Raw genomic sequence first — 26868 nt, 5'->3', positions numbered from 1 at the left:
ATTGAGCCCTGCATCAGGATCCGAGTCTGCCTGTTCCTCTCCTCTCCCTCCTCCTCTGCCCCTCCCTTCACTCACACACATGCTCTCTCTGTAATAGATAAAATCTTAAAAAAAGAAAAAAAAAAGAAAAAGAAATGTACAATCTTGCACTCCACTCCCAGGATCCACTATATCAGAACTAGCATTTTAATAAGATCCTCAGGTGATCTGGGCGAATAGTAGGATATGACAAGACTGCTTTGGGGGTGACTCAAATGCTTATTTTGAATAAAAGGAACAGGTCAATAACTGGCAGTCGGCACCTGGTTAGTGCTGACTGCCTACAGGAAGGCCAAGCCACCCCCCAAAATGAACTGAAGGCAGGAGGAGGAGTCAGCTTTGACACTGCTCCCCCTCCCCTAGGTGCTGAGTTCCAAACCCATTTTGAGTAGTATGCCTTTTTAAGACTCTTGAGTATTGCCTCCCATACTATTTCAAGAGACTACTAATTAGTTCTTAATGGTTTTGTGGTTTTTTTTAAAGATTTTATTTATTGGGATGCCTGGGTGGCTCAGTTGTTAAGCGTCTGCCTTCAGCTCAGGTCAGGATCCCAGGGTCCTGGGATCGAGCCCTGCATCGGGCTCCCTGCTCCACGGGAAGCCTGCTTCTCTCTCTCTCCCACTCCCCTGCTTGTGTTCCTGCTCTCGCTATCTCTCTGTCAAATGAATAAATAAAATCTTTTAAAAAAATTTAAAAAAAAAAGATTTTATTTATTCATTTGACAGAGAAAGACACAGCGAGAGAGGGAACACAAGCAGGGGAGTGGGAGAAGCAGGCTTCCCGCAGAGCAGGGAGCCCGATGTGGGGCTCGATCCCAGGACCCTGGGATCATGACCTGAGCCGAAGGCAAAAGCTTAACGACTGAGCCACCCAGGCGCCCCAGTTCTTAATGTTTTTAAGAAGTAATTTTTTTTAAAAAAGATAGACAACAAATGATAGAATGGACCAAAAGTAGGAAATTGAGGTTTCTAGCTCTGACTCTGCTAAGTTAGATGACCAAAGAAAAGTTACTTAATCTTTTTTTTTTTTAAGAGAGGGAGAGTGGGGGTGGGGCAGAGAGCGAGGGAGAGAGAATCTTAAGCAGGCTCCATGCCCAGCAAGAAGCCCATCACTGGGCTCTATCTCACAACCCTGAGATCATGACCTGAGCCGAAATCAAGAGTCGGATGTTTAACAGACTGAGCCACCCAGGCGTCCCAGTTACTTAATCTCTTTGCACCTAGTGCTAGTCAAGTTTTAGGAATATTTGAGTAAGGAGGAACATTCAGGGCATGAGATAAATCTGTTATTACAAAGGTGCAGCAAAAACTGGACTCCAAAAATGCTATGTTCTCTTGAGGATTAAAATCTTGGGAGATTTCAACATCCATGCTGTTTACCCTTCTAACAACCTGGCCTCAGTTTCTCAATATTGTTATCCTACAACCTGGGTAATATGATGGCTCCTTAAATTTCCCTGATGCTTAGAATTGCTCCTGCTTCCTAGGTCTTTAAATTTTCAAATCTCTCTACCTACATATAGCCTTCTACTCCTTCTGCTGCCTCCTACTTTATCTGTGATTCACTCCCATCATGACCTTTAACACCCTCTATCTTCATAGTCCATCAGCTTCCTTCAAGTCCCACTTGGGCTCCACCATAGGCTACTACTTCCCCTAGTGTCTTTAATTCCTTCACTGTTGCCCTACATCCCCCAGCCCCAAGCAATCTTTCCACTACAACTAATCCTTCATTTACTTTTTCTACTACTATTCTCTGGGGCCTAAAAGTAATGATGATGTTCCACTGGCAAAATCAGGTACTATTTAGCAGAGTAAATAAAATAAACTAGTAAAAAAAAAAAAAAAAAAAATACCAAATTAAAGGGGCAGTCTTTTCTATAAAAAGTCCTTATAAATTTTCCACTGTGCCCAGTAAGGAAAAGTCCACAGGTTTTCTTTTCCAATGTCTACAAGATACAGTCTTTTCTTCCCCCCTGTTAATGTATGTGCTGCCGAGGTGAGCACTTTTTTTCCTGTTAAAAAGAAAAATCACAGCTCAAATCTCCCGGGAGCTAAACAATTAGAAATAACAGAGGACTATGACAACTTAACACCATGGATTCACTGGGATTGGTGTACTGATGTTAAAATTAACAGTAATAAAAAAAAAATAATAGTAATCTGGTAGGGCAAAGGACTTTTACTAGGTGCTATTCAATTAAAAAGACCTATGCAAAAGACAAAAATTAAAATTGTTTCTTGAGTCTCCATCTTCTTATCCTGGCAGACATCAGTTTCCTAAAGCTTGCTCGTTTTAGAGATTGAGGCAACAAGTGCTACAGATGACCTTATTTAACAACTTCAACTGGACTACCCACACTGCTTGGAAATCATTTTCTACATATCTAATCTACTCTTGACCACTTTCCCAATCTGTAGATGTCCCTGATGTTGCCTCTTCCCTAACATGATGATTATCTGCTATCCTTCAACTGTCTCATCTACCTTAAAACTTCTCTATTCTGGGGCGCCTGGGTGGCTCAGTTGGTTAAGCGACTGCCTTCGGCTCAGGTCATGATCCCGGAGTCCCGGGATCGAGTCCCACATCGGGCTCCCTGCTCGGCAGGGAGTCTGCTTCTCCCTCTAACCCTACCCCCTCTTGCGCGCTCTCTCTCACTCTCTCTCTAATAAATAAAATCTTTTAAAAAAAAAAAAAACAAAAACCTTCTCTATTCTGAAGTGGCAGCAGGTGCCATGTCTGGCCACAAAGATGGCAGAAGCCCCTGAAGCAGGCCAAGGAGATGGACGAGGAAGATAAGGCACTCAAGCAGAAACAGATGAGGGGCAGAAAAACTCACGGAGCTAAAAGCAATGGCTGCGGGGAAGGGCCCCCTGGCCACAGATGGAATTAAGAAATCTGGCAAGGGGCGCCTGGGTGGCTCAGTCGTTAAGTGTCTGCCTTTGGCTCAAGTCATGATCCCAGGGTCCTGGGATCAAGCCCCACATTGGGCTCCCTGCTCCGTGGGGAGTCTGCTTCTCCCTCTCCCACTCCCCCTGCTTGTGTTCCCTCTCTAGCTGTGTTTCTCTCTGTCAAATAAATAAATAAAACCTTTAAAAAAAAAAAAAAAAGAAATCTGGCAAAAAGTAAGCTGTTTCTTGTGCCTGAGACAATGGTGTTCCTAATTCCACTCCTGTTTAAACATCTGGATTCCCTATCTGTTGTAGTATCTATTGTCAACTATAGCTAGAATAAGTCTTGTCTTAGATCCTGCTGTACATTTAAGAATAAACTTCTGTTGGGGCGCCTGGGTGGCTCAGTCGTTAAGCGTCTGCCTTCGGCTCAGGTCATGATCCCAGGGTCCTGGGATCGAGCCCCGCATCGGGCTCCCTGCTCGGCGGGAAGCCTGCTTCTCCCTCTCCCACTCCCCCTGCTTGTGTTCCCTCTCTCACTGTCTGTCAAATAAATAAAATCTTTAAAAAAAAAAAAGAATAAACTTCTGTTAAAAAATAATAAATAAAAAAAAATTAATCAATCGTAAAAAAATTCTCTGTGCCACTAATCATTTTCATTTCTTTGTTTCCCTTTTTTGGGGGAAAAAGAAATTTCTTCACTCATTCAAGGCTAATTTGTCTGTGTGTCCTTGATTTCAGCCTATATCCTCTAGGACTTTCCATCATCATTTAACACCTTTCTTGTATCTTCCATCATCTTCCTTCTTCCAGATCTTTCCTCTCCCTTCACAAATATAATCAAACCCCTCAACCTAAAACACTTCCTCAATCCTAACTGCTCTTCAGAGCTGTTCTTTTTCTTTTTAATTTAATCTCTACACCCAATGTGGGGCTCGAACTCATGACCTCGAGATCAAGAGTCACATGCTCTACCAACTGAGCCAACCAGGTGCAACCCCAAAACTGTTTGTTCATTCTGTTCCTTCATTATGATTTTTTGTGTTTATGCAATTAATGTATTTAGTAATTTTAATTTTCCAAAGACATTCACTCTTTCAAAGTGAAAAATAACTTCTAATCATAAAAATCACCTTCTGTCCTACATTCTGGAGATCATTACCACTAAGACATGGACTCCCATTTCTTGCCAATCCTATTTCATTGGCTGTGTATGTGATTGTTAAATGTTTCATATCTTGAGCAAATTTGTGTTTGTTTTGTTATTCATTATATACTGCACACTTCCCCCAAATTACTCAAAACCTTTTATAATATCTAATGACTACAGAATACTCCAATGTACAGACATGTCATCATTCAAACATTTTTTCTTTTCTTTTGGTGGTGGTAGTAGGAGGTGGGTTTCTATTTCCTACAGACAGACTGCCAGAATAGAATACCTGGGTTAAAGTATGCAAATATTTTGAAGGCTGAAATACTGACTGCTAAATTTTTTAAAAAATATTTTCAAAGGTAATTTTCCTATCAGTTAGTTATGAAAATGCCCATTTCACCATCAAGTATGTAAATATTTTTAAGTATTTGCTAATTTGGTAAATAAAAATGTTAACATTCAACAATATTTCATTTATAAGCCATCTGAGTTTCTTCTTCCATGAACTGTATATATCATATGTAAATTTTTGTTTTAAGAGAATAGTTTTGCTTATTATTTGCAAGATCTTTTTACAATCTGAGGATACTAATTTATCTTTTTAAAAATATTTTATTATTTGAGAGAGAGAGCACGAGTGGGGGTGAGGGGCAGAGGGAGAGGGAGAAGCAGACTCTCTGCTGAGCAGGGAGCCACCCAGGCACCCCAAGAAAAATGTTTATTTTAAAAGATGGGAGCATTTAATGCTGTCAAATACTATAGAAGAGAATGAGGTCCTAGACTAACTAATTAAGCCAGGGAAAACTGGCTGGGGGCGGGGGGGGGGGGGGGAAAAGTCAGGTTAGAGCATCAGCTTGTTCCAAGATCAAAGTAGATTCCAGTTGATTTTAAAATTGATTTCAAGGGGCGCCTGGGTGGCTCAGTTGTTAAGCATCTGCCTTCGGCTCAGGTCATGATCCCAGGGTCCTGGGATCAACCCCCACATCGGGCTCCCTGCTCCGCGGGAAGCCTGCTTCTCCCTCACCCACTCCCTCTGCTTGTGTTCCCTCTCTCGCTGTGTCTCCCTCTGTCAAATAAATAAAATCTTTAAAAAATAATAATAAAGTTGATTTAAAAAAAATGAAACTATGAAATCTTTAGAAGAAAATGTGAATAGTGAACTTATTTCTAAATAAATTTAATTATAGGGGCGCCTGGGTGGCTCAGTTGGTTAAGCGACTGCCTTCGGCTCAGGTCATGATCCTGGAGTCCCGGGATCGAGTCCCGCATCGGGCTCCCTGCTCGGCAGGGAGTCTGCTTCTCCCTCTGACCCTCCCCCCTCTCATGTGCTCTCTCTCATTCTCTCTCTCTCAAATAAATAAATAAAATCTTAAAATAAATAAATAAATAAATAAATAAATTTAATTATATAGAAATCTAAAACTCTTCTGTATATTTTAAAATATTGAATTAAAAGGCAAATGACAGATATTTAACAGTATGAAAAACGATAAATAAGGGGCACCTGGCTGGCACAGTCAGTTAAGTGTCTGCCTTCGGCTCAGGTCCTGATCTCAGGGTCCTGGGATCGAGCCCCAAGTCGGGTTCCCTGCTCAGTGAGGAGCCTGCTTCTCCCTCTCCCTCTGCCGCTCCCCCTGCTAATGCTCTCTTGCACTCTGTGTCTCAAATAAAATCTTAAAAATAAATAAAAACATTTCTCTTAACTTCTGGGACAGTGCTTTTCTAATCTTTTACTCTCACTTCTTACCATCTCTTCTTCAGTTTGTCTTCTTCTTTCCATTCACTAAATACAGGTTCCTATGGTTCTGTTCTTGTCTTCCTTTCCTTTTCCAGGAATTTTCCCCTAGAGTCTCAAATTCCATGATTTCAAAGATCATCTCTGAAATGATTCCCAAATCAGAATCGCTCATCTTTGTCTCATTCTCATCCTCTGGTACCAAATTATCAACTAAATGCAGGAGATCTAGAATAACTCTCCAATTCTAAAGCTACTGTTCCTCCCATGTTCTGGTTCTATGAGTGGTATTGCTATCTTCACGGAAACTCGACTTTCTTCTCTCCTGTGCCTCTTGACACTGAGTAAAGTCTCACTGATTTCACTTCTACATTCTCTCTCTCCTCTTCCAACATCAGTGCCCCAGTTCTAACCCTCCTCCTCTCTTACTGGATTACTGTAACTACTTCCTGCCTAGGTCTTCCCATCTTCACTCACCACCATATAATCCAAACTATACATGATTATCAAATAAAGTAATTTTTCAAATGGAGTTCAAATATTTTTAGAGACTTTCCTCTCCACAGAAAGATTCCATGAGCCTATACAGGTATATCTCAACAATACTGGTTCCAGATACTCCAGTATTCCAATACTACAATAGGCAAGTACTAAAGTCAAATTTTTTTGTTTCTCAGTGCATATATGTTTACACTATACTATAGTCTATTACATGTGCAACAGTATTATGTCTCAAAAAACAATGTACTTACCTTAATGTAAAAATACTTTGTTGCTAAAAAATGCTAACCATCATCCATCCTGAAAGTGATTAAAGTCTTAATCTTTCTGCTGGTTGGAGGGTCTTGCCTTGATGCTGATAGCTGCTGACTGATCATTGTGGTGGTTCCTGAAGGTTGGGGTGGCTATGGCAATTTCTTTTTCTTTTTTTTTTTTTATTATTAACATATAATGTATTATTTGTTTCAGGGGTACAGGTCTGTGATTTATCAGTCTTACACGATACACAGCACTCCCCACAACACATACCCTCCCCAATGTCCATCACCCAGCCACCCCATCCCTACCACCCCCCTCCATTCCAGCAACCCTCTGTTTCCTGAGATGAAGAGTCTCTTACGGTTTGTCTCCCTCTCTGGTTTTGTCCTGTTTCATTTTTAACTCTTTCCCCCTATTTGGCTGTGGCAATTTCTTAAGACAACAATGAAGTTTGCTAGAACAAATGATCCTTCCTTTCACAAATGATTTCTCTGTAGCAATGCTGTTTGATACCATTTTACCAAAGTAGAACTTCTTTCAAAATTGGAATCAATCCTCTAAAACCATGCCACTGTTTTATCAACTAAGTTTGTGTAATATTCTACGTCTTTTGTTGTCATTTCAACAATCTGCACAGCATCTTTACCAGGAGTGGATTCGATCTCAAGAAACCCCCTTTCTTTACTCATCCATAAGAAAAACTCCTCGTCTATTTAAGTTTTATCATGAGATTGCAGCAATTCAGTCACATCTTCAGGCTCTGATTCTAATTCTAGCTCTCTTGCTATTTCCACCACGTTTGCAATTACTTCCTCCACTGAAGTTTCAAACCCCTCAAAGTCATCCATGAGGATTGGAATCAATTTTTTTCAAACTTCTGTTAATGTTGATATTGTGACCTCCCATGAATCACAAATGTTCCTAATGGCATTTGAATGTTTAATCCTGTCCAGAGGTTATCAATTTATGTTGCCCAGATCCATCAGAGAAATCACTATCTACAGCAGTCATTAAGAAATACATTAAGAAATGTATTTCTTGGGACGCCTGGGTTGCAAGGTAGGTTAAACATCTGACTCTTGGTTTCAGCTCAGGTTGTGATCTCATGTTCATGAAACAGAACCCCCCATTGGGCTCCATGCTCAGTGTGGAGTCTGCTTGAGATTCTTTCCCCACTCTCTCTGCCCCTCCCGTTCGTGTGCACTCTCTCTCTCTCTCTGAAATAAATCTTAAAAAAAAAAAAAAGAAATTATTTCTTAAATAATAAAACCTGAGAAGTCAAAATTATTCCTGGATCCATGGGCTACAGAATGGATGCTGTGTTAGCAGGCAAGAAAACAATCTTGTTGTATATCTCCATTAGAGCTCTTGGGTGACAGGTGCATTGCCAATGAGCAGTAACATTTGCAAGGAATCTTTTTTCTGAGCAGTAGGTCTCAAGAGTGGGCTTTAAATATTCAAAAAACCTTGTAAACAGATGCACTGTCATCCAGGTTTTGCTGTTGTTTATAGAGCACAGGCAAAGTAAATTTATCATTAATTCTTAAGGGCCCTAGGATTTTTGGAATGGCCCATGAGCACTGCCTTCAACTTAAAGTCACCAGCTGCATTAGCCCCTAGCAAGAGAGTCAGCCTGCCCTTTGAAGCTCTGAAGCCAGGCACTAACTTCCTTCCAGCTATGAGAGTCTTAGTTGGCATTTTCTTCCAATATAAGGCTGTTTCGTCTATATTGAAAATCTGTTGTTTAGTGTAGCCACTTTCATGAATTAGTCAGATTTTCTGGATAACCTGCTGCGGCTTCTACATCAGCACTTGCTGCTTCACTTTGTACTTTTATGATGATGGATATGGCTCCTTTCCTTAAACCTCATGAACCAACCACCACTCACTTCAAACTTTTCTTCTGCAGCTTCCTCACTTCTCTCAGCCTTCATAGGCTTGAAGAGAGTTAGGGCCTTGCTCTGGATTAAGCTTTGGCTTAAGGGAATGTTGTAGCTGGTTTGATCTTCTATCCAGACTACTAAAATGTTCTCCATATCAACAATAAGGCTGTTTTGCTTTCTTATCATTTGTGTGTTCACTGAAATAGCACTTTTAATTTCCTTCAAGAACTTTTCCTTTGCACTCACAACTTGACTATCTGGTGCAAGAGCCCTAACTTCTGGCCTATCTTTGCTTTCAAAATGCCTTCCTCGCTAAGCTTAATCATTTCTAGTTTTTGATTTAAAGTGAGAGACATGCAATTCTTCCTTTCACTTGAGTACTTAGAGGCCACTGTAGGGTTATTAACTGGCCTAACTGTCATAACTCCAGGAATAAGGAGGCCCAAGGAGAGGGAGAGAGAGAGGGAAAAGCCTGTCAGTGGAGCAGTCAACACACACACAACATTTCTCAGTTAAGTTCACCATCTTATATGGGCACAGTCTGTGGTACCCCAAAACAATTATAATTGTAACATCAAAGATCACTGATCACAGATCACCACTACAAATATAATAATGAAAAAGTCTGAAATAGTGCAAGAATTACCAAAATGTGAGTGACACAAGTGAGTGAATGCTGTTAAAAATAACGGTGCTGATAGATTTGCTCGCTGCAGGGTTGCCACAACCCTTCAATTTGTGAAAAACAAAATATTTGCAAAGCACAACAAAATGAAGTATGTCTGTATTTATAAACCAAAATCTCCATCTGGCCCCAACCTATGTAACATTAAAAATAACTAACATTGGGCGCCTGGGTGGCTCAGTTGGTTAAGCGACTGCCTTTGGCTCAGGTCATGATCCTGGAGTCCCTGGATCGAGTCCCGCATCAGGCTCCCTGCTCAGCAGGGAGTCTGCTTCATCCTCTGACCCTATCCCCTCTCATGTGTTCTCTCTCTCTCTCAAATAAATAAATAAAATCTTTAAAAAAAAATAACATTTATTGAGGGCTAAGCACTTACGTGATTTAAAAAAAAAAAAAAAGTCCCACTTTAGGTCGCAGTAAAGCATAACAATTATGAATTGAGGCTCTGAAGGTCAGGCAATCCCAGGTTCAACTATGCTACCACAACATTAACTCAGGAAAGTTCCTTTCCCTTTCTAAGCCTCAGTTTTCTGATCACCCATAAAAATGATACATACCTACCTACTTCATAAAAATGTTCAAGATTCATTGAAATGACAGGAAACATGCTCAACATACTGCCTGACATATAAGAGGCAATAAGGACTAACTGGTTGATGCTACTCTCAAATTCACCACCTGCCAGCTTCCCTTTCAATTACTCTATTTTTAGCTATTTATGCATGCTGTGACTGAAGATTTCCAACAAAACACCCTGTGTTGTTCCCCCTCTCCATAACTGTTTTTCTTCCTTCCACCTAGAACTCCTTTCCCTCTCCAATTCCCCAAAGCATGCAAAGCCAAATTATAATTATGCTTTATGGTCTTACGTCAAATGCCATTTCTTCCATGAAGCTTTTAAACGTTTTATATACTGATAATAAACATTTTTTTAAAACCACCATGCACTGGGCGCCTGGGCGGCTCAGTCGGTTGGGCGACTGCCTTCAGCTCGGGTCATGATCCCAGGGTCCTGGGATTGAGCCCCACATCGGGCTCCCTGCTCAGCAGAGAGCCTGCTTCTCCCTCTCCCTCTGCCTGCTGCTCTGCCTACTTGTGCTCTCTCTCTCTCTGTCAAATAAATAAATAAAATCTTTAAAAAAATAAGAAAATAAAAAAAAAAAATAAAACCATCATGCATTATTTTCTTATAATAAACAAAAATTTTTAAAGTTCAACAAAAGAAACAAGATTCAAACTAGTTCTAAAGTAAAAGAGTATGAGATTAAGGCAGAATGACAATTCTGCAAGGCGGGATTTTCAAGAAATAGACTTCGTTACATAACAAAAAATTTCCCGTAATATTTTGTTGTAATCTAAGAAAGAGCTCTATGTCTAACCATAGTGGTTCTCAAAGTATATGGCCTGGTCTAACATCATCATCATCACCTGGAAAAATGAGCACAAATCTTGAGCCCAAACCTAGACATACCAAATTGGAAACTGGAGATAAGACACAATCTGTGGTTGAACAAGTCTCCCAGGTGATTCTGATGCACTCGGAAGTCTGAGAAACACAGCCACACTAAATTGCACTGGTGGTTTATTTCAGTTCCTTTAATAAGTGGGTAAATGAAACTAAAACCTGAAATGGATTTTGAAAACCAACATGGAAACCTATACGGTATACAGAATTGTCAGTGTGAACTTACCACCACCAACTGTCTTTTAAAAGGAATTAGTTACAAAGTATGTGCTTTACTATGGCTTTGTTCCTCTGATCCACAATCTTACAAACCTCTCCTTATCTCATCATACGTATATATCTAACTTACACATAAGCCTGGATGTTTATGGACAGGATAAAGAACCCTGGAGAACCAAGATGCTAATACAATAAGGTCATTAACAGTCAGGAAGGTACTTCTAATAACAAAATCTTGAATACTAGGCACTGATCATCTTGAACTTCATAAAAATGATAGAAGACAACACTGAGAAACATAAAACATCCAGACATGTTACAGAGAAAAGCAGACTAACAACACTATATTCACAATATACACAGTGCCTGAATTAGGACAAAAAAGTAAAATAACCTAAGGTTGTTTAGTCATCTTCCTAAATGATAACTGGGGCAACGAATTGGAGGAGAGGGGCACAAAGCCCTTGTCCACTGGGTATATATATTGCCCTGCTTTTTAATCTTATAGTTAAGAAGTTTGCAAATAAAAGCAAAGGGGAAAAGCCAGTCGTGGCCATGATTATTGCGGAGTAACATTCAAAAATATTTGACAATTTACAGAATGCTTTTCAAACCCATCACCTCGGAGATATGCTCTCTGGAATAAAAGCTAATACAAAGGAATTCATGCTTAACACAAAAGACAGGCTCAAAGATTAGTCTGGCAATCTCAAAAACCTATAAGACACTATTCCTCAGATTATTTATGACAGTGATTCACTTGGGAAGATGTAAAGCACTGATTAAATAAATGGCATGAAGCTAGGCTCTAGGAACGCCTTTGCAAGAAATTTATAGTTGTCTAGCGTAGTTTCATAAAGTATTTTAAGAATGAGATTTGTAGGGGCACCTGGCTGGCTCAGTTAGTAGAGCAAGTGACTCTTGGTCTCAGGGTTGTAAATCTGAGCCCCACATTGGGTGTAAAGATTACTTAAAAAATTTAAAAAAAAAAGATACTTGCAAAAAAAGAAACAAAATGACTTAACCTTTCAAGGAGCATACAAAATTCTATCACATTCTCACTAATGGAAAATAAGGATTTATTATGCAAAAGAGTTCTCAACTTATGAATGCAAACAAATATTAAAACATTATGCAGAAATTTTCAGGAATTCAAAAAACTTCTATTAAACATATAACTATAAAGAGGCACAAAAGGCTTATGTTGTCTTCCAGTCTACAGAGATATTTATATAATTTTAAAAACCTTTCTATTGCTTTTTAATCACACTGAGCAAGAAAAGCAGTTATTGGGGTGCCTGGGTTCAGCTGGTTAAGCGTCAGACTCTTGATTTCAGCTCAAGTCATGATCTCAGGGTTGTGAGATTGAGCCCTGCATTCCTGGGCTCCACACTGGGCATGGAGCCTGCTTAAAATTCTCTCTCTCCCTCAGTTCTTCCCACCCTTCTTCCTTAAAAAAAAATATAAATAAAGCAGTTACTAATCCCTGAACAAGATGTTACTAGTTCTTAATATTTCACTTCTTGTGAGATTAGTATGAGAGATGAGTCTTTGTCGCAGGAGTGACTCTGAAGGTAGATCTCTATTAGATAAAAGACAATAGTTTCATATACTTTAATTTCCCCAAAGATCTTGCTGAGTTGTCTTTTCCTTTAACTTTTTATTATGAAATTTTCCATACATCACAAAAGTAGACAGACCTAGTACAACAAACTCCCTATCAACTCAGCTTCAACAACCATCAACATTTTGTTCTACTTGCTCCACCTCTTCTCTCCTGCAACACTTGACGCTCTAATACCTCATCTCTTGGGATATTTTCCCTTATGTTCTGTGATACTGCTTTTCTATTCTTCTCCTCTGATCACGACTTCTGTGGTTCATCATCTTCCTACTCACTGCTTACTCAGTTTCGGAAAAACAAAGAATTCAATGGGATTTTGTAACTCTTTAAGATACATTACTTACTGCTTTAAGACTAGAAGCATTTCCTTTCCTAAGTTTATCTCTGATAATCAGCTTCTAGGATAACTACTAAACACTTAAAAGTTTAAGTCAGGGGGCACCTGGGTGGCTCAGTCCATTAAGTGGCTGGGCCGACTCTTGATTTTGGCTCAGGTCATGATCTCAGGGTCCTAGGATGAAGCCCTGCGTCAGGCTCTGTGCTCAGCTGGGAGTCTGCTTAAGATTTTTTCTCTCTCTCTCTCTCTCTCAAATAAATAAATCTTTGAAAAAAATTTTAAAATAAAAGTTTAAGTCAGTTAACACAACCCAAGGCATTCAACATTTTTCAGGCCCCAGACCTCAAGGCAGATAGGTACATGAAAGTACTGAATCTACTGGCACCTCGCTGGCTCAGTCAGAAGAGCATTTGACTCTTAATCTGGGCATCATGAGTTTGAGCCCCATATTGGGTACAGAGATTACTAAAAAAAATAAGTAAATAAACTTAAAAAAAAAAAAAAAGTGCTGGGGCGCCTGGGTGGCTCAGTTGGTTAAATGTCTGCCTTGGGCTCAGGTCATGATCTTTTGGTCCTGGGACTGAGCCCGCATCATCGGGCTCCATATTCAGTGGGGCGTCTGCTTGCATCTGCCCTGTACCCCTCCTTCCCTCCCCCCACACCCCCCACTCATGCTAGCTCTCTCTCTCAAATAAAATCTTAAAAAAAAAATGTGCTGAATCTAGGGTAATAGTGAACAGCTGGTACAAATCTCTGCTCCTTCTAACAAAGGACCAAAAGATACCATAGATCATGACGACCTTCCCATATACCGAAAGCTTATATCCCAGCTTTCCTAGAAAAAAAAATTTAACAGTCCAGTGATGGCCCTAGGATTCTGAACTCCCTGCTATTGGAAAAGTGCCAATATATTCACTTTCTACAAGCTGAAGGAAATACTAGCAATTCAGGTATCCCTGGCCTACTCTGGAGAACTGCAATCAGATGAGTTAAGAGTCCTGAAACATTCACAGATATTTCCTTTCTTAGCCTGAACCCTGAATTTTTTTTAAAAGACGTTATTTATTTATTTATTTTTTTAAACTAATCTCTACACCTAACGTGGGGCTCAAACTCACAACCCTGAGATCAAGAGTTGCATACTCCAGGGACGCCTGGGTGGCTCAGTCGTTGGGCGTCTGCCTTTGGCTCAGGTCATGGTCCCAGGGTCCTGGGATCGAGCCCCGCATCGGGCTCCCTGCTCGGTGGGAAGCCTGCTTCTCCCTCCCTCACTCCCCTCTGCTTGTGTTCCCTCTCTCACTGTGTCTCTCTCTGTCAAATAAATAAATAAAATCTTTTAAAAAAAAGAGTTGCATACTCCAGCCATTCAGCCAGCCAAGAGCCCCTGAGCTTTGAATTTTTTGACCCTTGTTTATTCTTATAGCAGTCTGAACTTTTGTTTTAGTCAAACTAAAATTTTGACTACAATTAATATTCGTTCTCCCTTGTCTCTTCTTATATTCTGTGGTAAAGCAACAAGTGAACTCTTACCTTGTTTCATCCTTGGGTCTGGAGCCATCATCATTCTGTGAAGCACCTTTAACATCAATAAAATTTACACAGAAAATGAAATTCAAAAAGTGGTTTTCACCTTCTTCCTAAACATGCAAAGCCTTTCATTAAATCTTGTAGAACATACTATAACTTAAATTTCAACATGATAAAAAGAAAATTTCAACATGATATTTAAAAGGAAAATGTGATAAATGTTCATGTGACTGAAATTAGAAAAGTTTTACCAAAATGTTGTGTCAATGCTGATTATGTGTAAGAGATGTTAATTAGTCAAGGTACTATTACTCATGTCCTACTTCTGCCTTTTGAAATATATGTTTGCTTGATTCTAATTCAAATCTAATACTTCAGCCATCTTTTATATTCCAAGTATCTCACAAAAAATTCTGATCACCATCAGGATGATGGATAAAACAGATTGTGAAAATAAAAAAACTAGTAACATCTCTCTTATGCAAGGGCCTGGCAAACAACTTCAAGAATGGGAAAGGCACCAATTAATTTCAAAGTGGCAAATGAATGTCACAAATTTCACACTTTCTTCCAATTTTATTCATGGAAAATATTCTGAGGATTCAGTAAGGGACTGTGCACTATAAAAGTATTAAAGAGTAGGCATAGTGATGGCAGCAAAAATAGTAAGCAGAGAAGGAAAAACTATAAAATGCAGAAACAAGAATTCAAGCTTAACAGTCTACATCAATGTAGTTAAAGAATAGTCCCTAAATACAGTCACAGTTTTAAACAGTAAAATCATCACTATTATTGCTCCAAAGCATAATTAATGGATTAGTTCATTTAAAAAATGTTGAATCACCACTACACTATACCGCCTCAGCAAGGTTGGCAGGTATAACATCTTGTCTAGAAATATTACATTAAAAAAAGTGGGGGCATAAAATATACAGCATAAGGAAATACAGTCAATAGTATTTTACTATTTTGTTACCATACAACAAAATGGTATGGTAACAAAATATCCAGGAAAAAAACAAATTTTTGGAGATAAAATAGATTAGTGGTTGCATGGGGTTAGAGGTAAGAACAGAATTTTGTGTAAATAAGTTAAGAGGGATCTTACCAGGGGGATGAAAACGTTCTAATCCTGATTTACAGTAATGGCTGGACCACTCAGTTAAATTACTAAAAATCATTAAATTGTAGACTTGCAATGAATGCATTTTATGAAATATAAAATACACTTCAATAAAGCTGTTAAAAACGGTTTTAAAAACATGGTACAATGAAATGCACTTTAGCTAAAAGGGGCACATTTCAGTTTTACAAGAATTATTTTTATATAGAATATATTCACCTACAATAGCTGATGAGACAAATGAAATCAGAAAAGGAAATAAAAATATACAGCATTAGTTACTACAATCAGTCATTTAGTATCCCACTTTTCTCAAAAATTAAGAAAATCATTTGGAATATCCTATTTAAATCTACCAATAAGTGCCACTTCTAAACTTTTTATTACACAGAAGCATAGTGTTTACTCACAAGGACTTTGAGGCCAGACTGCCTGGTCTGTATCGTAGCTTCATCATGTACTAACTTCACGACCTTAGAAAAGTACACTTGATTTTCCTGTGCCTTTTACCTCACATATAAAATGGGAAGAATAAGGACACCTACTTCATAGAATAGTTGTGAGGATTAAGCATAAATATTTAGAACAGTGCCCAGCACATAAGCACTCCATAAATATTAGCTATTACTGTTTCTCAAAATTTACATTTCATCAGTATGTATAGACAAGGGCCATTTTTGTTCAATCTTTTATTTCACTTCAATACAGAGGTGAAGCCATAACTATGAAATGTATGGCATAAATTAAATAGACCTAATCCTGTGTTTCCAGAGAATAGTTTTGTTTTTGTTTTTTTTAAAGATTTTTTTTTTTTTTAATTATTTATTTGACAGAGAGTGAGACAGCAAGAGAGGGAACACAAGCAGGGGGGGTGGGAGAGGGAGAAGCAGGCTTCCTGCCGAGCAGGGAGCCCAATGCAGGGCTCGATCCCAGAACCCTGGGATCATGACCTGAGCCGAAGGCAGACGCTTAACAACTGAGCCACTCAGGCACCCGAGAATAGTTTTTTTAAAAGACAAAATATCTGACACTTACACAATGAATGTCCAAGAAGGAAACAATGACCATACTTAAAAGTTTGCATTTTATAAATGTATTGTTCTTTTAAAGTATTCCTGCTCCGGGCGCCTGGGTGGCTCAGTCGTTAAGCGTCTGCCTTCGGCTCAGGTCATGATCCCAGGGTTCTGGGATCGAGTCCCACATCGGGCTCCCTGCTCCGCGGGAAGCCTGCTTCTCCCTCTCCCACTCCCCCTGCTTGTGTTCCTACTCTCGCTATGTCTCTCTCTGTCAAATAAATAAATAAAAAATCTTAAAAATAAATAAATAAATAAAGTATTCCTGCTCCAAATTTCCTCAACAAAAAATGGGATTTCTAAATGCACACATTTTACCCACAGGACACTTTGGAAGAAGATCTACAAAGATCTCTTCTATTGAGGGAGCTATTCAAAAGGGCTTTCCTGCCACAAAATAATAGCTGGTAGATGAAGCAATTTAACACACTGTTCTATTTCCTGAGTGCCTAGCAATCTTAAAAGCAAAACAAACAAACAAGTGAACAGATACTAGAGCCGGAACAGGGTGCAGGAAGCAAATATGAAAAAAAAAAAAAAAAGTTATCCTGACGGCTATTATCAGCTCTGAGATGGATCAGAAACAAAGGCTTGGGATCCTGTAAAGGAGCTGAAGTGTTCCCAGGTATGCAGCATACCCTGGCACTAGCAGAAGCTAAAGAAACTTTCTCTGGGGCAATTAATCCCCAGTTTAGGCCACTGATTCCCAAAGACAGTAATAAAAAATAAACTGGCAATCAAAGAGTAGCAAAAACATAAGAAAACAAAGCCTCAGTGAAGGAGAGACATAAAAACATATCCCCAAAGATTTCTGATATTGGAATTTCTTTATATATATATATATATTGGAATTTTCAAATGAATATAAAAAAAACTGTTTAATCAAAAGAAAATTAACAAGCAAAAAACAAGAAACTATCAAACAAGCACCAGCAATTCCATTCCTAGAAATATACCCACGAGAAATGAAAACATGTGCACAAAGAAACTTGCACACAAATGTTTATAGCATCATTATTTATGACTCATTAAAGGCAAAAGGTGGAAAATTTTAAGTCACATGTCCACCAGTGGAAAAAAGGATAAACAAACTGTGGCATACACTACTCAGCTGCAAAAAAGGAAGAACTGATACATGCTTCAACTTGGATAAACCTCGAAAACATCATGCTAAGAATCCAGACACAAAAGGTCACGTACCCTCTGAGAAACAAACTGAGGGTTCTAGAGGGGAGGGATGGGTTAGCCTGGTGATGGGTATTAAGGAGGGCACGTTCTGCATGGAGCACTGGGTGCTCTATGCAAACAATGAATCATGGAACACTACATCAAAAACTAATGATGTAATGTATGGTGATTAACATAACATAAAAAAAAAAAAAAAGGTCACATACTGTATGATTCCTTCTTTATAATATACCCAGAATAGGCAAATCCACAGAAACAGAAAGCAGATTAGTGTTTACCAGGTGATGGGGGTGGGGGAGGGGAAGTGATTATACAATGGACAATGGTTCATTTTTCTGGGGTGATGACAAAGTTTTGAAATTAGAAGTGGTAGGTACTATCATTACGAATATACTAATGCCACTGAATTGTATACTTTATGAGGTTAATTGTATGTTGTGTAAATTTCACCTCAATTAAAAGAATCACAAGAAAAACAGTCATATTTGAAGAAAAAATAAGTGCTATAAAGCTGAAAATGCACATATCAATATGTACCAACAATTCCATTCCCAAGTATATACCCTACACAGACTCTTCAACCTGTGTACCAGGAGACATATAAATGTATAAATGCAGAAATATTCAATCTATGACTGTCCGTAATGGCAAAAAACTGGGAAGAAACCAAATGTCTTTTGACATAAAAATGGATAAATTGTGGTATATTCACCTAACAGATTATTATACAGCAATGAAAGTAAGTTACAGATACAGTAATATGGATAAGTCTTAAAAGGCAAAATCTATTTTTATAGAGCTCAAGAAAAAGGGAAAGTAATACACTGTTTAGGGACATGCATATGCATTAAAAAAAATTTTAGGGGCACCTGGCTGGCTTAGTCAGATTACTTAAAAATAATAAAAAAATCTTTAAAAATTTTTTTAAGCAAGGATGTGATAAAACCAAAATTCAGAGGAGTGATTATCTGTAGGGGAAAGATAAGGAATGCTACAGGGAGGAAAATACAGGTGGATGCAATGATGTTAATATTCTAATTTCTAAGCTGTGTGGTAGTTCATGTGTGCATAATCTCTATTACATGTTTATATATCACACATAATAAATACAAGAATATATGTTATATATGAGATATATGTTTTATATACGTTACATATGAGAATATAAATTGAAGTGCTTTGTAAATTGTAAAAATGGATGAAAAATACAGCAAAATCTTACTCTAAACCAACAATGATCATATTATACCCTTAATACTTGGATTTTTTGGTTTTGTTTTTCAGGATTTCAAATATTTTATTATAGGAAAAAACTTAGGAAAAGGATGATATCCTTTTCTGGTTTTATTCATTTGGTAAACAAGTATTTATTAAGCATCTACTTGTGTCAGCCCTTCTAAACACTGGGAAAACATTCAGGGAAACAGAAAAACAACCCCTATCCTCATGAAGCTCACACTAAACTAAATATATTAAAGTTACACATAATGTAAAATATAATAGAAGGCAGAAACAGAATAGGAAATAGAATTTTTCTATGGAGAAAAGTGAGACAGGACTTGATGAGAGGGCTGTCGAAACATTAGACAGATGGCTGGGAAAGACCTTGCAGAGAGGGCGACGTTCAAGTGAATCACAAGGAATACTGAAGGAAGAGCTCAAGCCGACAGAAGGAAACTGTAATGGCCCTAAAGCAGGCGTGTTCCTGGAGTGTTCAAGAAACCACAAGGAGAGTGGTGTCACTCAAGAAAATTGCATAAGAGAATAAGAGATTAAGCCATCAATGTAGAAGAGCTTTGGATGTGGGGCCACAATAGGCCTTATAGACTTTTAAGGTGCTATAGAAAATCACTGGGAGCTTGGGGCAGGCATCTGACAAGGTCTGTCTCATGTTTTCACAAAACTACTCTGGCTGTGCATTAAAAAAAAAAAGACCAAGGGAGAATAGGGGTGGACATCACTCTCCAGCCTCTTTTCCTGCTCTGTGCCCCACAGGGGTAACTGTAGGACATATATTAACCACTAATTGGCTTCTTTGGCTCTGGCTTGCATTGGGTTCAACTAATGAGACACAGGGGAGATTGGGAGGAGACTAAGATTTATCTCTTTATTACCCTCTTCTGCTGTTTCAATACTTGGATTTTAAAGTAGAACTAGTGGAAAGTTTTCTTGGCTTCTTGAAAAGGGCAAACTCATTAATGTTCTGAGCCTACATAGAAAAACAGTCAAAGGTAAGTCAAGTAAGTTTCCCTCCATAAAATCATTAGTTGGTGCCCAGACCCCACTGAGATCTAGTAATTTCAAATAATATTTGGGAAAGCAAAAAATTTAAGCTAGTTTCTTAGAATTTATTATACTGATAAGAAAACATTATAGATATATTCATATAAAAATCGCTATTTATATTAAAATTAAAAGGAACCACAAAAAAAACTAGAGTCTAACACAAGAAAGTAAGATAAAGTCAAAATGGAATGGAACACACAATAAGAAGCAAAGGTCAGGGCGCCTGGGTGGCTCAGTCGGTTAAGCGTCTGCCTTTGGCTCAGGTCATGATCCCAGGGTCTTGGGTTCGAGCCCTGCATCCGGCTCCCTGCTCAGCAGGAAGCCTGCTGTTCCCTCTCCCACTCCCCCTGCTTGTGTTCCCTCTCGTTGTGTCTCTGTCAAATAAATAAATAAAATCTTAAAAAAAAAAAAAGAACCAAAGGTCACGTGTGAAAAACCTATCCCTAAAATAATTTTAAATACATCAAGATGGTAAAGAATAAAGATCTTTACAAGAGTATGCTCCTTATTTATAATCATGAATTTAGAAGTAAAATAGATTTTTATTTGTCTTCAGGAAAAATAATGTCTTTGACAGTAATACTTTTCAGGGGTATATTTGGGAAGACAGGTGTTAAATTAATAATCTACCATGACAACCCAAGAGGTAAAAATAGATGAATGGGAAGTACTTGCAGATATGAACAACTGCCCACACTCAACTTGTTGAGTTAATTTAGATCTGAGTGCTAAAACAGTAAGTCTATCTAACTAAAGGATTCTTCCCAGAGATGCATAAAGACCTATTAACTCTGTACTTAAGTAGAGGAAAACACCAGAGCAAATTATGAAGTTATTTTCTAAACCAGAGAAATAAGAAAGAATATCAAAGAAAATGCAACAACTACAACTAATACTCATTTGCATATTAAACTTGTTTGCTGAGCCAGGGAAGGGGGTGGGAAAGTGGAGCGGGGATTGAAAGTTCTCTAGTTTTCAAATACAGCTTGAAGATAAGTGGGAAGAAAAAACAAACATGCTGAGTAAGTTTTGTTTCACTTGAAAAAGGTTTACTTATGTAACTGCCATTTTTAGAAAATTTATCCACCAGGGGTGCCTGGGTGGTGTAGTTGATTAAGCATCCAACTCTTGGTTTTGGCTTAGGTTGTGATCTCAGGGTCGAGAGACGGGGCTCTGGGGTCGGTGCGGAGTCTGCTTGAGACTCTCTCTCCCTCTGCCCTTCCTCCCCTGCTAAATAAAAAAAAATAATAAATCTTCAAAAAAATCTGAAAAACTAAGAAAAAAAGAAAAGAAAGAAAATTTATCCACAAAAAAGAATGAACCAAAAATTTCTAACTACCCAAAGAGATAATACTATCCCATCAGGAAAACCAACTTTCACAGTATATTTAAATATACAGCAAGCTATTATTTGGTGACTTTTAATACTAAAATTCAGACAGTGATTTCTTTTCATAAATATCATTTAAGGGCGCCTGGGTGGCTCAGTCGTTAAGCGTCTGCCTTCGGCTCAGGTCATGATCCTAGGGTCCTGGGATCAAGCCCTGCATCGGGCTCCCTGCTCCGCGGGAAGCCTGCTTCTCCCTCTCCCACTACCCCTGCTTGTGTTCCCTCTCTAGCTGTCTCTCTCTCTGTCAAATAAATAAATAAAATCTTTAAATAAATAAATAAATAAATAATCATTTAAAACTTAACCAAAAATATTTACATCTACAAGAACAAATTTCTTCTAGGAACCATCGTACGTGTTCTTACACAAAAAAACTTCTAACTGAGGCTCCTGGCTGACTCAGTCAGTTAATAGAGCATGTGACTCTTGATCTCAGGGTTGTAAGTTCAAGCCCCATGTTGGGTGTAGACATTACTTAAAAATAAAATCTTTCTTTAAAAAAAAACAAAACAGGGGCACCTGGGTTAAGCGCCTGCCTTCGGCTCAGGCCATGATCCCAGAATCCTGGGATCGAGCCCCGCATCGGGCTCCCTGCTCAGCCGGAAGCCTGCTTCTCCCTCTCCCACTCCCCCTGCTTGGGTTCCCTCTCTCTCTGTGTCTCTCTCTGTCAAATAAATAATCTTAAAATAAAAATAAAAATGAATAAACAAAACAAAAAAACAAACTTCTGACTAACATCCTTAGGGAAAAAACATCTAAAAATCTTTAACAATAGAAAATTATTGGAATACAAAAGCAATCTCCCTCATCCCCCCCCAGTTCTTATCCAACCAAGTAACTGCAGGTGCTAGAAATTCAATTTTCGTACAAAACTCTAATTTTCATTTCTAGCCTGTAGTTAAAGTTACAGAAATGGAACCAAAGAACAATACAAGTGTAGTTCCCACCACACATGCTTGTGCATTCAACTGGATTTTGTTTGCTTACAACTCATGATTTGATTCAAAGTTTCTAGGTTTTTAAGAGTGAAACCAATAATATACTGGAAAGAATAAGAAACATCAATAAACATTTGTGTCTCAGTCTTGACTCTGCATCATAGCAGTTGGTATGATATTGGACTTACTATTTGAATTATCAGAACCTCATTTACCTTATATGCAAAATATAGGTTTTGCCTTACAAATCTATGATGGTTAAATGAGTGTATACGTAAACACACCAACATAGTGGTTGGCACATGGCAAGCATTCAAAAAATGGCAGCTATTTTATCTGGCAACCACTGTGACTTTCCAGTTAAAAACCTCTTTCTACTTCAAAGTATCAGGTTAAATTCTATCAATTATTTTCCTACCTGAGTGGAAAATTGGTGACACAGAAATGTTCACTTCTGTGGGCAATAAACAATAAAGTCTTAAGTATAAATATGCAGTTTAGATTCTACTCTGAAAAATGAAGACTAACATGATTTGTTAATTATTAAATATTATGCATTAGTAATAGTTTCAACTTGTAGGGTGTAATAAACTTGGGAAGCTATAAATACTGAGTTTAGAACAATTTAACAATGAAATTTAACTTATATATTATCTTCCAGAATTCTGATTTATAGAAAAATTTGACCATTCAAAGTTCCTGTGAATGGCAGTCAATTAAAATGAACTCATCAACTCTGAAGTAGTACAGTATGACCATTTCAGAAATTTCTCTCCACCCTCATTAACCTCAAAGAACCAATCTGGAAGATACACTGGGACTATCTTGACGGTCCTGCTATTAAAAAAGAGGTTAAGTTGGGGCGCCTGGGTGGCTCAGATGGTTAAGCATCTGCCTTCAGCTCAGGTCACGGTCCTGGGGTCCTGGGATCAAGCCCCACCATCGGGCTCCCTGCTCGGCAGGGAGTCTGCTTCTCTTTCTCCCTCTGTCCCTATCCCCCTGCTCATGCTCTTTCTCTATCTCTCTGTCTCAAATGAATAAATAAAATCTTAAAAAAAAAAAAGTCGTAAGTTAAAGAAGTAGGAAGTCTTCCAAAGCAGAAACAGAGTAATAACACCTGACAACTAAATGTTTCTAAATAATGCAGTTTCTAAATAAACAAAAACTTCGTCAGACTAATCAAGGAAACCACTAATCTGCTCTTTGTCTTGGGGCCTCTAAGTTTCACTTGAAATCTACATTTCAAGTGAAAATACACTTAGCACATTAGTAAGTGATGAAGTATCTAAAAGGAATCCACTAAGTAGTTTTATTAAGCATGCTAGCTATACAGGCACTAATTCAGGTGTCAAACTTCTTTCAACTACAGTTCATGTTTCATGTTTATTATTCCCTTTAACATAAACTATTAATCATAAACTGTAAGATATATTGGCATACATATAATGAATTGATTTTGTTATTATTGTAACACAAAGACACCTTTATAAATGTAAACTACAGAAATGGCAAAGGATGGCAAATGGACTTCAGCTTGTATTGGCAGTCTGGTACAGTACTAAATAGGATTACCAAGTACTAAGCAGGATTTCAAGTCAAATTTAAACTCAACCAGACACTGCTACAGGCAAACTATGTCTGCCATTGACACTGGACAGGATGTGGCATCATAAGCCACATTAACTCTCATCACTGGCCTACAAAATAAATACTTTATGAATCAATTCATTACACAGTCAGCTCTGATGCAACTTTTATGTGGCTAGCTTTTCAACTTATAGAAAAATGTTTTATTCACAGAAACAATGCACTAAAAGGAAAATGATTAAAATTATCAATGTCTCTTTTTAAAAAGGAAGTAATTTCTTTAAGATGAAAAAGAATAGCAGTAATTACATCAGCATTCTTTGGTGGCTACTGTTAAGAAGAATCATTAAAGAGCCTATACAAAAAGTGATTACTTACTTTCTGAACCTGTAGTTTCACCATTGGTAACAACTTCAGACTCTAACTGCAGCCCATCAAGACAAACTGACAAGTCTCCTATTGTCTCTGTTGGCTCTTTGTCACCTACAAGCTGTAAAGTCATAACTACTTCCTCAACTGTAAAAGAATATAATTACAGAACAAAATGGTCACTTTTTTTTCTTTAAGTCATCTTAAGTCTTAAAAACAATGTCAGAAAAACAATATTTATGTGTTTATAATTTTTTAGTATACTTCATTGAGGCCTTTTGACACAAAACATTTAAAAATAGAACAAAATTTGCTAATGCTTAATATCCATAATGTAAAAAACTAACTAGCTCAATCATCTCATTTGTTATATTCATTCCATCCTTGCATAAAGTACACCAGCAGGATTATTCAGCAACATATGCCTGAATTTTATTGAGTGAAAACATGTAACTTAAGAATGGATTAGGGCGCCTGGGTGGCTCAGTTGGTTAAGCGACTGCCTTTGGCTCAGGTCATGATCCTGGAGTCCCTGGATCGAATCCTGCATCAGGCTCCCTGCTCGGCGGGAAGTCTGCTTTGCCCTCTGACCCTATCCCCTCTCATGTGTTCTCTCTCATTCTCTCTCTCTCAAATAAATAAATAAAATCTTAAAAAAAAAAAAAATTATTAAAAAAAAAAAGAATGGATTATATCTCAGGAGCGCCTGAGTTGCCCAGCTGGTCAAGCTTTCAACTCTTGATCTCGGCTAAGGTCTTAAGCTCAGGGTCCTGAATTCAAGCCCTGTGATGGGCTCCATGCTGGGCGTGGAACCTACTTTAAAAAAAAAAAAAAAGAATGGATTATATCTCTTAAATCTTAAATGAGATTTAGGAAGTATGTTTTAGATAGTCAAGGGGTAGAAAAATATCTATGTTTAATTTTTTTTAAAAGATTTTATTTATTTATTTGACAAAGAGAGACACAGTAAGAGAGGGAACACAAGCAGGGCGAGAGGGACAGGGAGAGGGAGAAGCAGGCTTCCCGCGAAGCAGGGAGCCTGATGTGGGGCTCGATCCCAGGACCCTGGGATCATGACCTGAGCCGAAGGCAGACGTTTAACAACTGAGCCACCCAGGTGCCCCCAAAATATCTATGCTTTAAAATCATGATATTAATCAAAACAAACATGTTTCAAGCTTATTATATCTATATGTTATATATACACACACAAAAAAAACCACAGCCACTTAAATTAGGAAATTTTAAAAATAAGTATTTGAAAAGAAAATCTGCCAAAATATTAACCCTATTTGTCTCTGAAATGGGGTTACATTTTTCCTTCACCTCTGCTCTATATTTTTTAGTTTTCCATAATTGAGCATGTTGTATTTTAATAAGTACCTATTTATTAAATTTATTAAAAATATTGGGTCAAAATGAATGGCTAAAACAAGGTTACTCAGAATGCTTTAATAGTTCAAGATTCTTCTCCTTATTAATACTATAACCAAGTAAATTTAAAAACAAATAGTGAACATAGTCATTCTATATCTTTTACACATGAATTTTATACAGAAAAACAAATAGCCTAGCACAATTTCTGTTACTTTTATATACATACGTTTCATGTTGTTTGACTTTAAGGTTTCAAAGATATCTAATGCAGCAGTTCCCAACAAAACATCAGATTTCAGTGTCTGGTGACTCCACACACGAAAATGTAATTTACTCACAGGGGTGACGATACTAAAAGTAAAGAAAGGTAAAAAATATGTATTATTTTCATTAAAATACCACAATGGGACCCTAAATAAATTACAATTAAATTTTAATGTCTAAAATCTTTTAACTGTAGACCTTATAGCTTACTGTACAACCAATATTGCCCATTTTCTATAACCTTATGGAAAACATCTGAATGTTACATGCTCACATCATCATTTTCATTTGTAGTTGAACTACAGGGGCAACTTCATGCATGTATCATCAATAAAAGTAAAACTGCTTATCATGCTACAAACTGTTAGAAATCTAGTTTTACTTTAGTAAAAAGTTAATTTACCTTTATAAAAAAGTTAATTTATAAATTAAATCCTTATTTTAGGTCAGGTAGTATAGTAAGCCTGAGGTTATATCATTTAATCTTCACAGCAACCCCAAGAGATGGGAATTACCACCCCCATCTTCAGATACAGAAACTGCTATTCAGAGAAGTTAAGCAAATGCCCAGCATCGCACAGCTAACCAGTCAGTGGCAGACTGTAATTTGAACAAAGGTCTGGCATTAAAATTTGTATTGAAAAGTTCCTCAGTCTTGGGGAAAAAAGAAACAAAAAAGTTCTTCAGTCTGCTACATGATTTGAGGATTATGTTAGATACCCCAAGTTTCACACTGCTAAAAGGAAAGCGTCCATGATAACTGTCAAATATAGACTTACTCACACCTTGCCAAATGCCAATAAAGAATACTATCTGGGTGCACCTAGGTGGCTCAGTCCTTCTAAAAGGTAATCAAATCTGGAGGGGGACAAATAAACACTTTCTCAGAAGTCTACCTATGCCTATTCCCCTCATCATCATATTTCTTTTTTTTTTTTTTTTTTTTTTTTTAA

At 37.8% G+C, this 26868-nt stretch overlaps 1 protein-coding gene across 3 annotated transcripts in view; it reads right to left on the bottom strand.

Moving 5' to 3' along the window:
• The window catches only part of ITCH (itchy E3 ubiquitin protein ligase), a 121439-nt gene that overhangs the window by 45694 nt on the left and 48877 nt on the right, over positions 1–26868 (bottom strand). For all 3 annotated transcript variants that reach the window (XM_021689029.1, XM_021689031.1, XM_021689030.1), the window contains 3 exons: positions 25878–26002; positions 24284–24421; positions 14324–14369 (listed from right to left, as the gene is read on the bottom strand). In XM_021689029.1, coding sequence (XP_021544704.1) covers positions 14324–14369; positions 24284–24421; positions 25878–26002 — 309 coding nt within the window. The remainder of the gene's footprint in view (positions 1–14323; positions 14370–24283; positions 24422–25877; positions 26003–26868) is intronic.

This window comes from Neomonachus schauinslandi, chromosome 10, assembly GCF_002201575.2.
Source record: "Neomonachus schauinslandi chromosome 10, ASM220157v2, whole genome shotgun sequence".
Classification (NCBI taxonomy): domain Eukaryota; kingdom Metazoa; phylum Chordata; class Mammalia; order Carnivora; family Phocidae; genus Neomonachus; species Neomonachus schauinslandi.
This window is presented reverse-complemented; position numbering and strand designations above follow the sequence as displayed.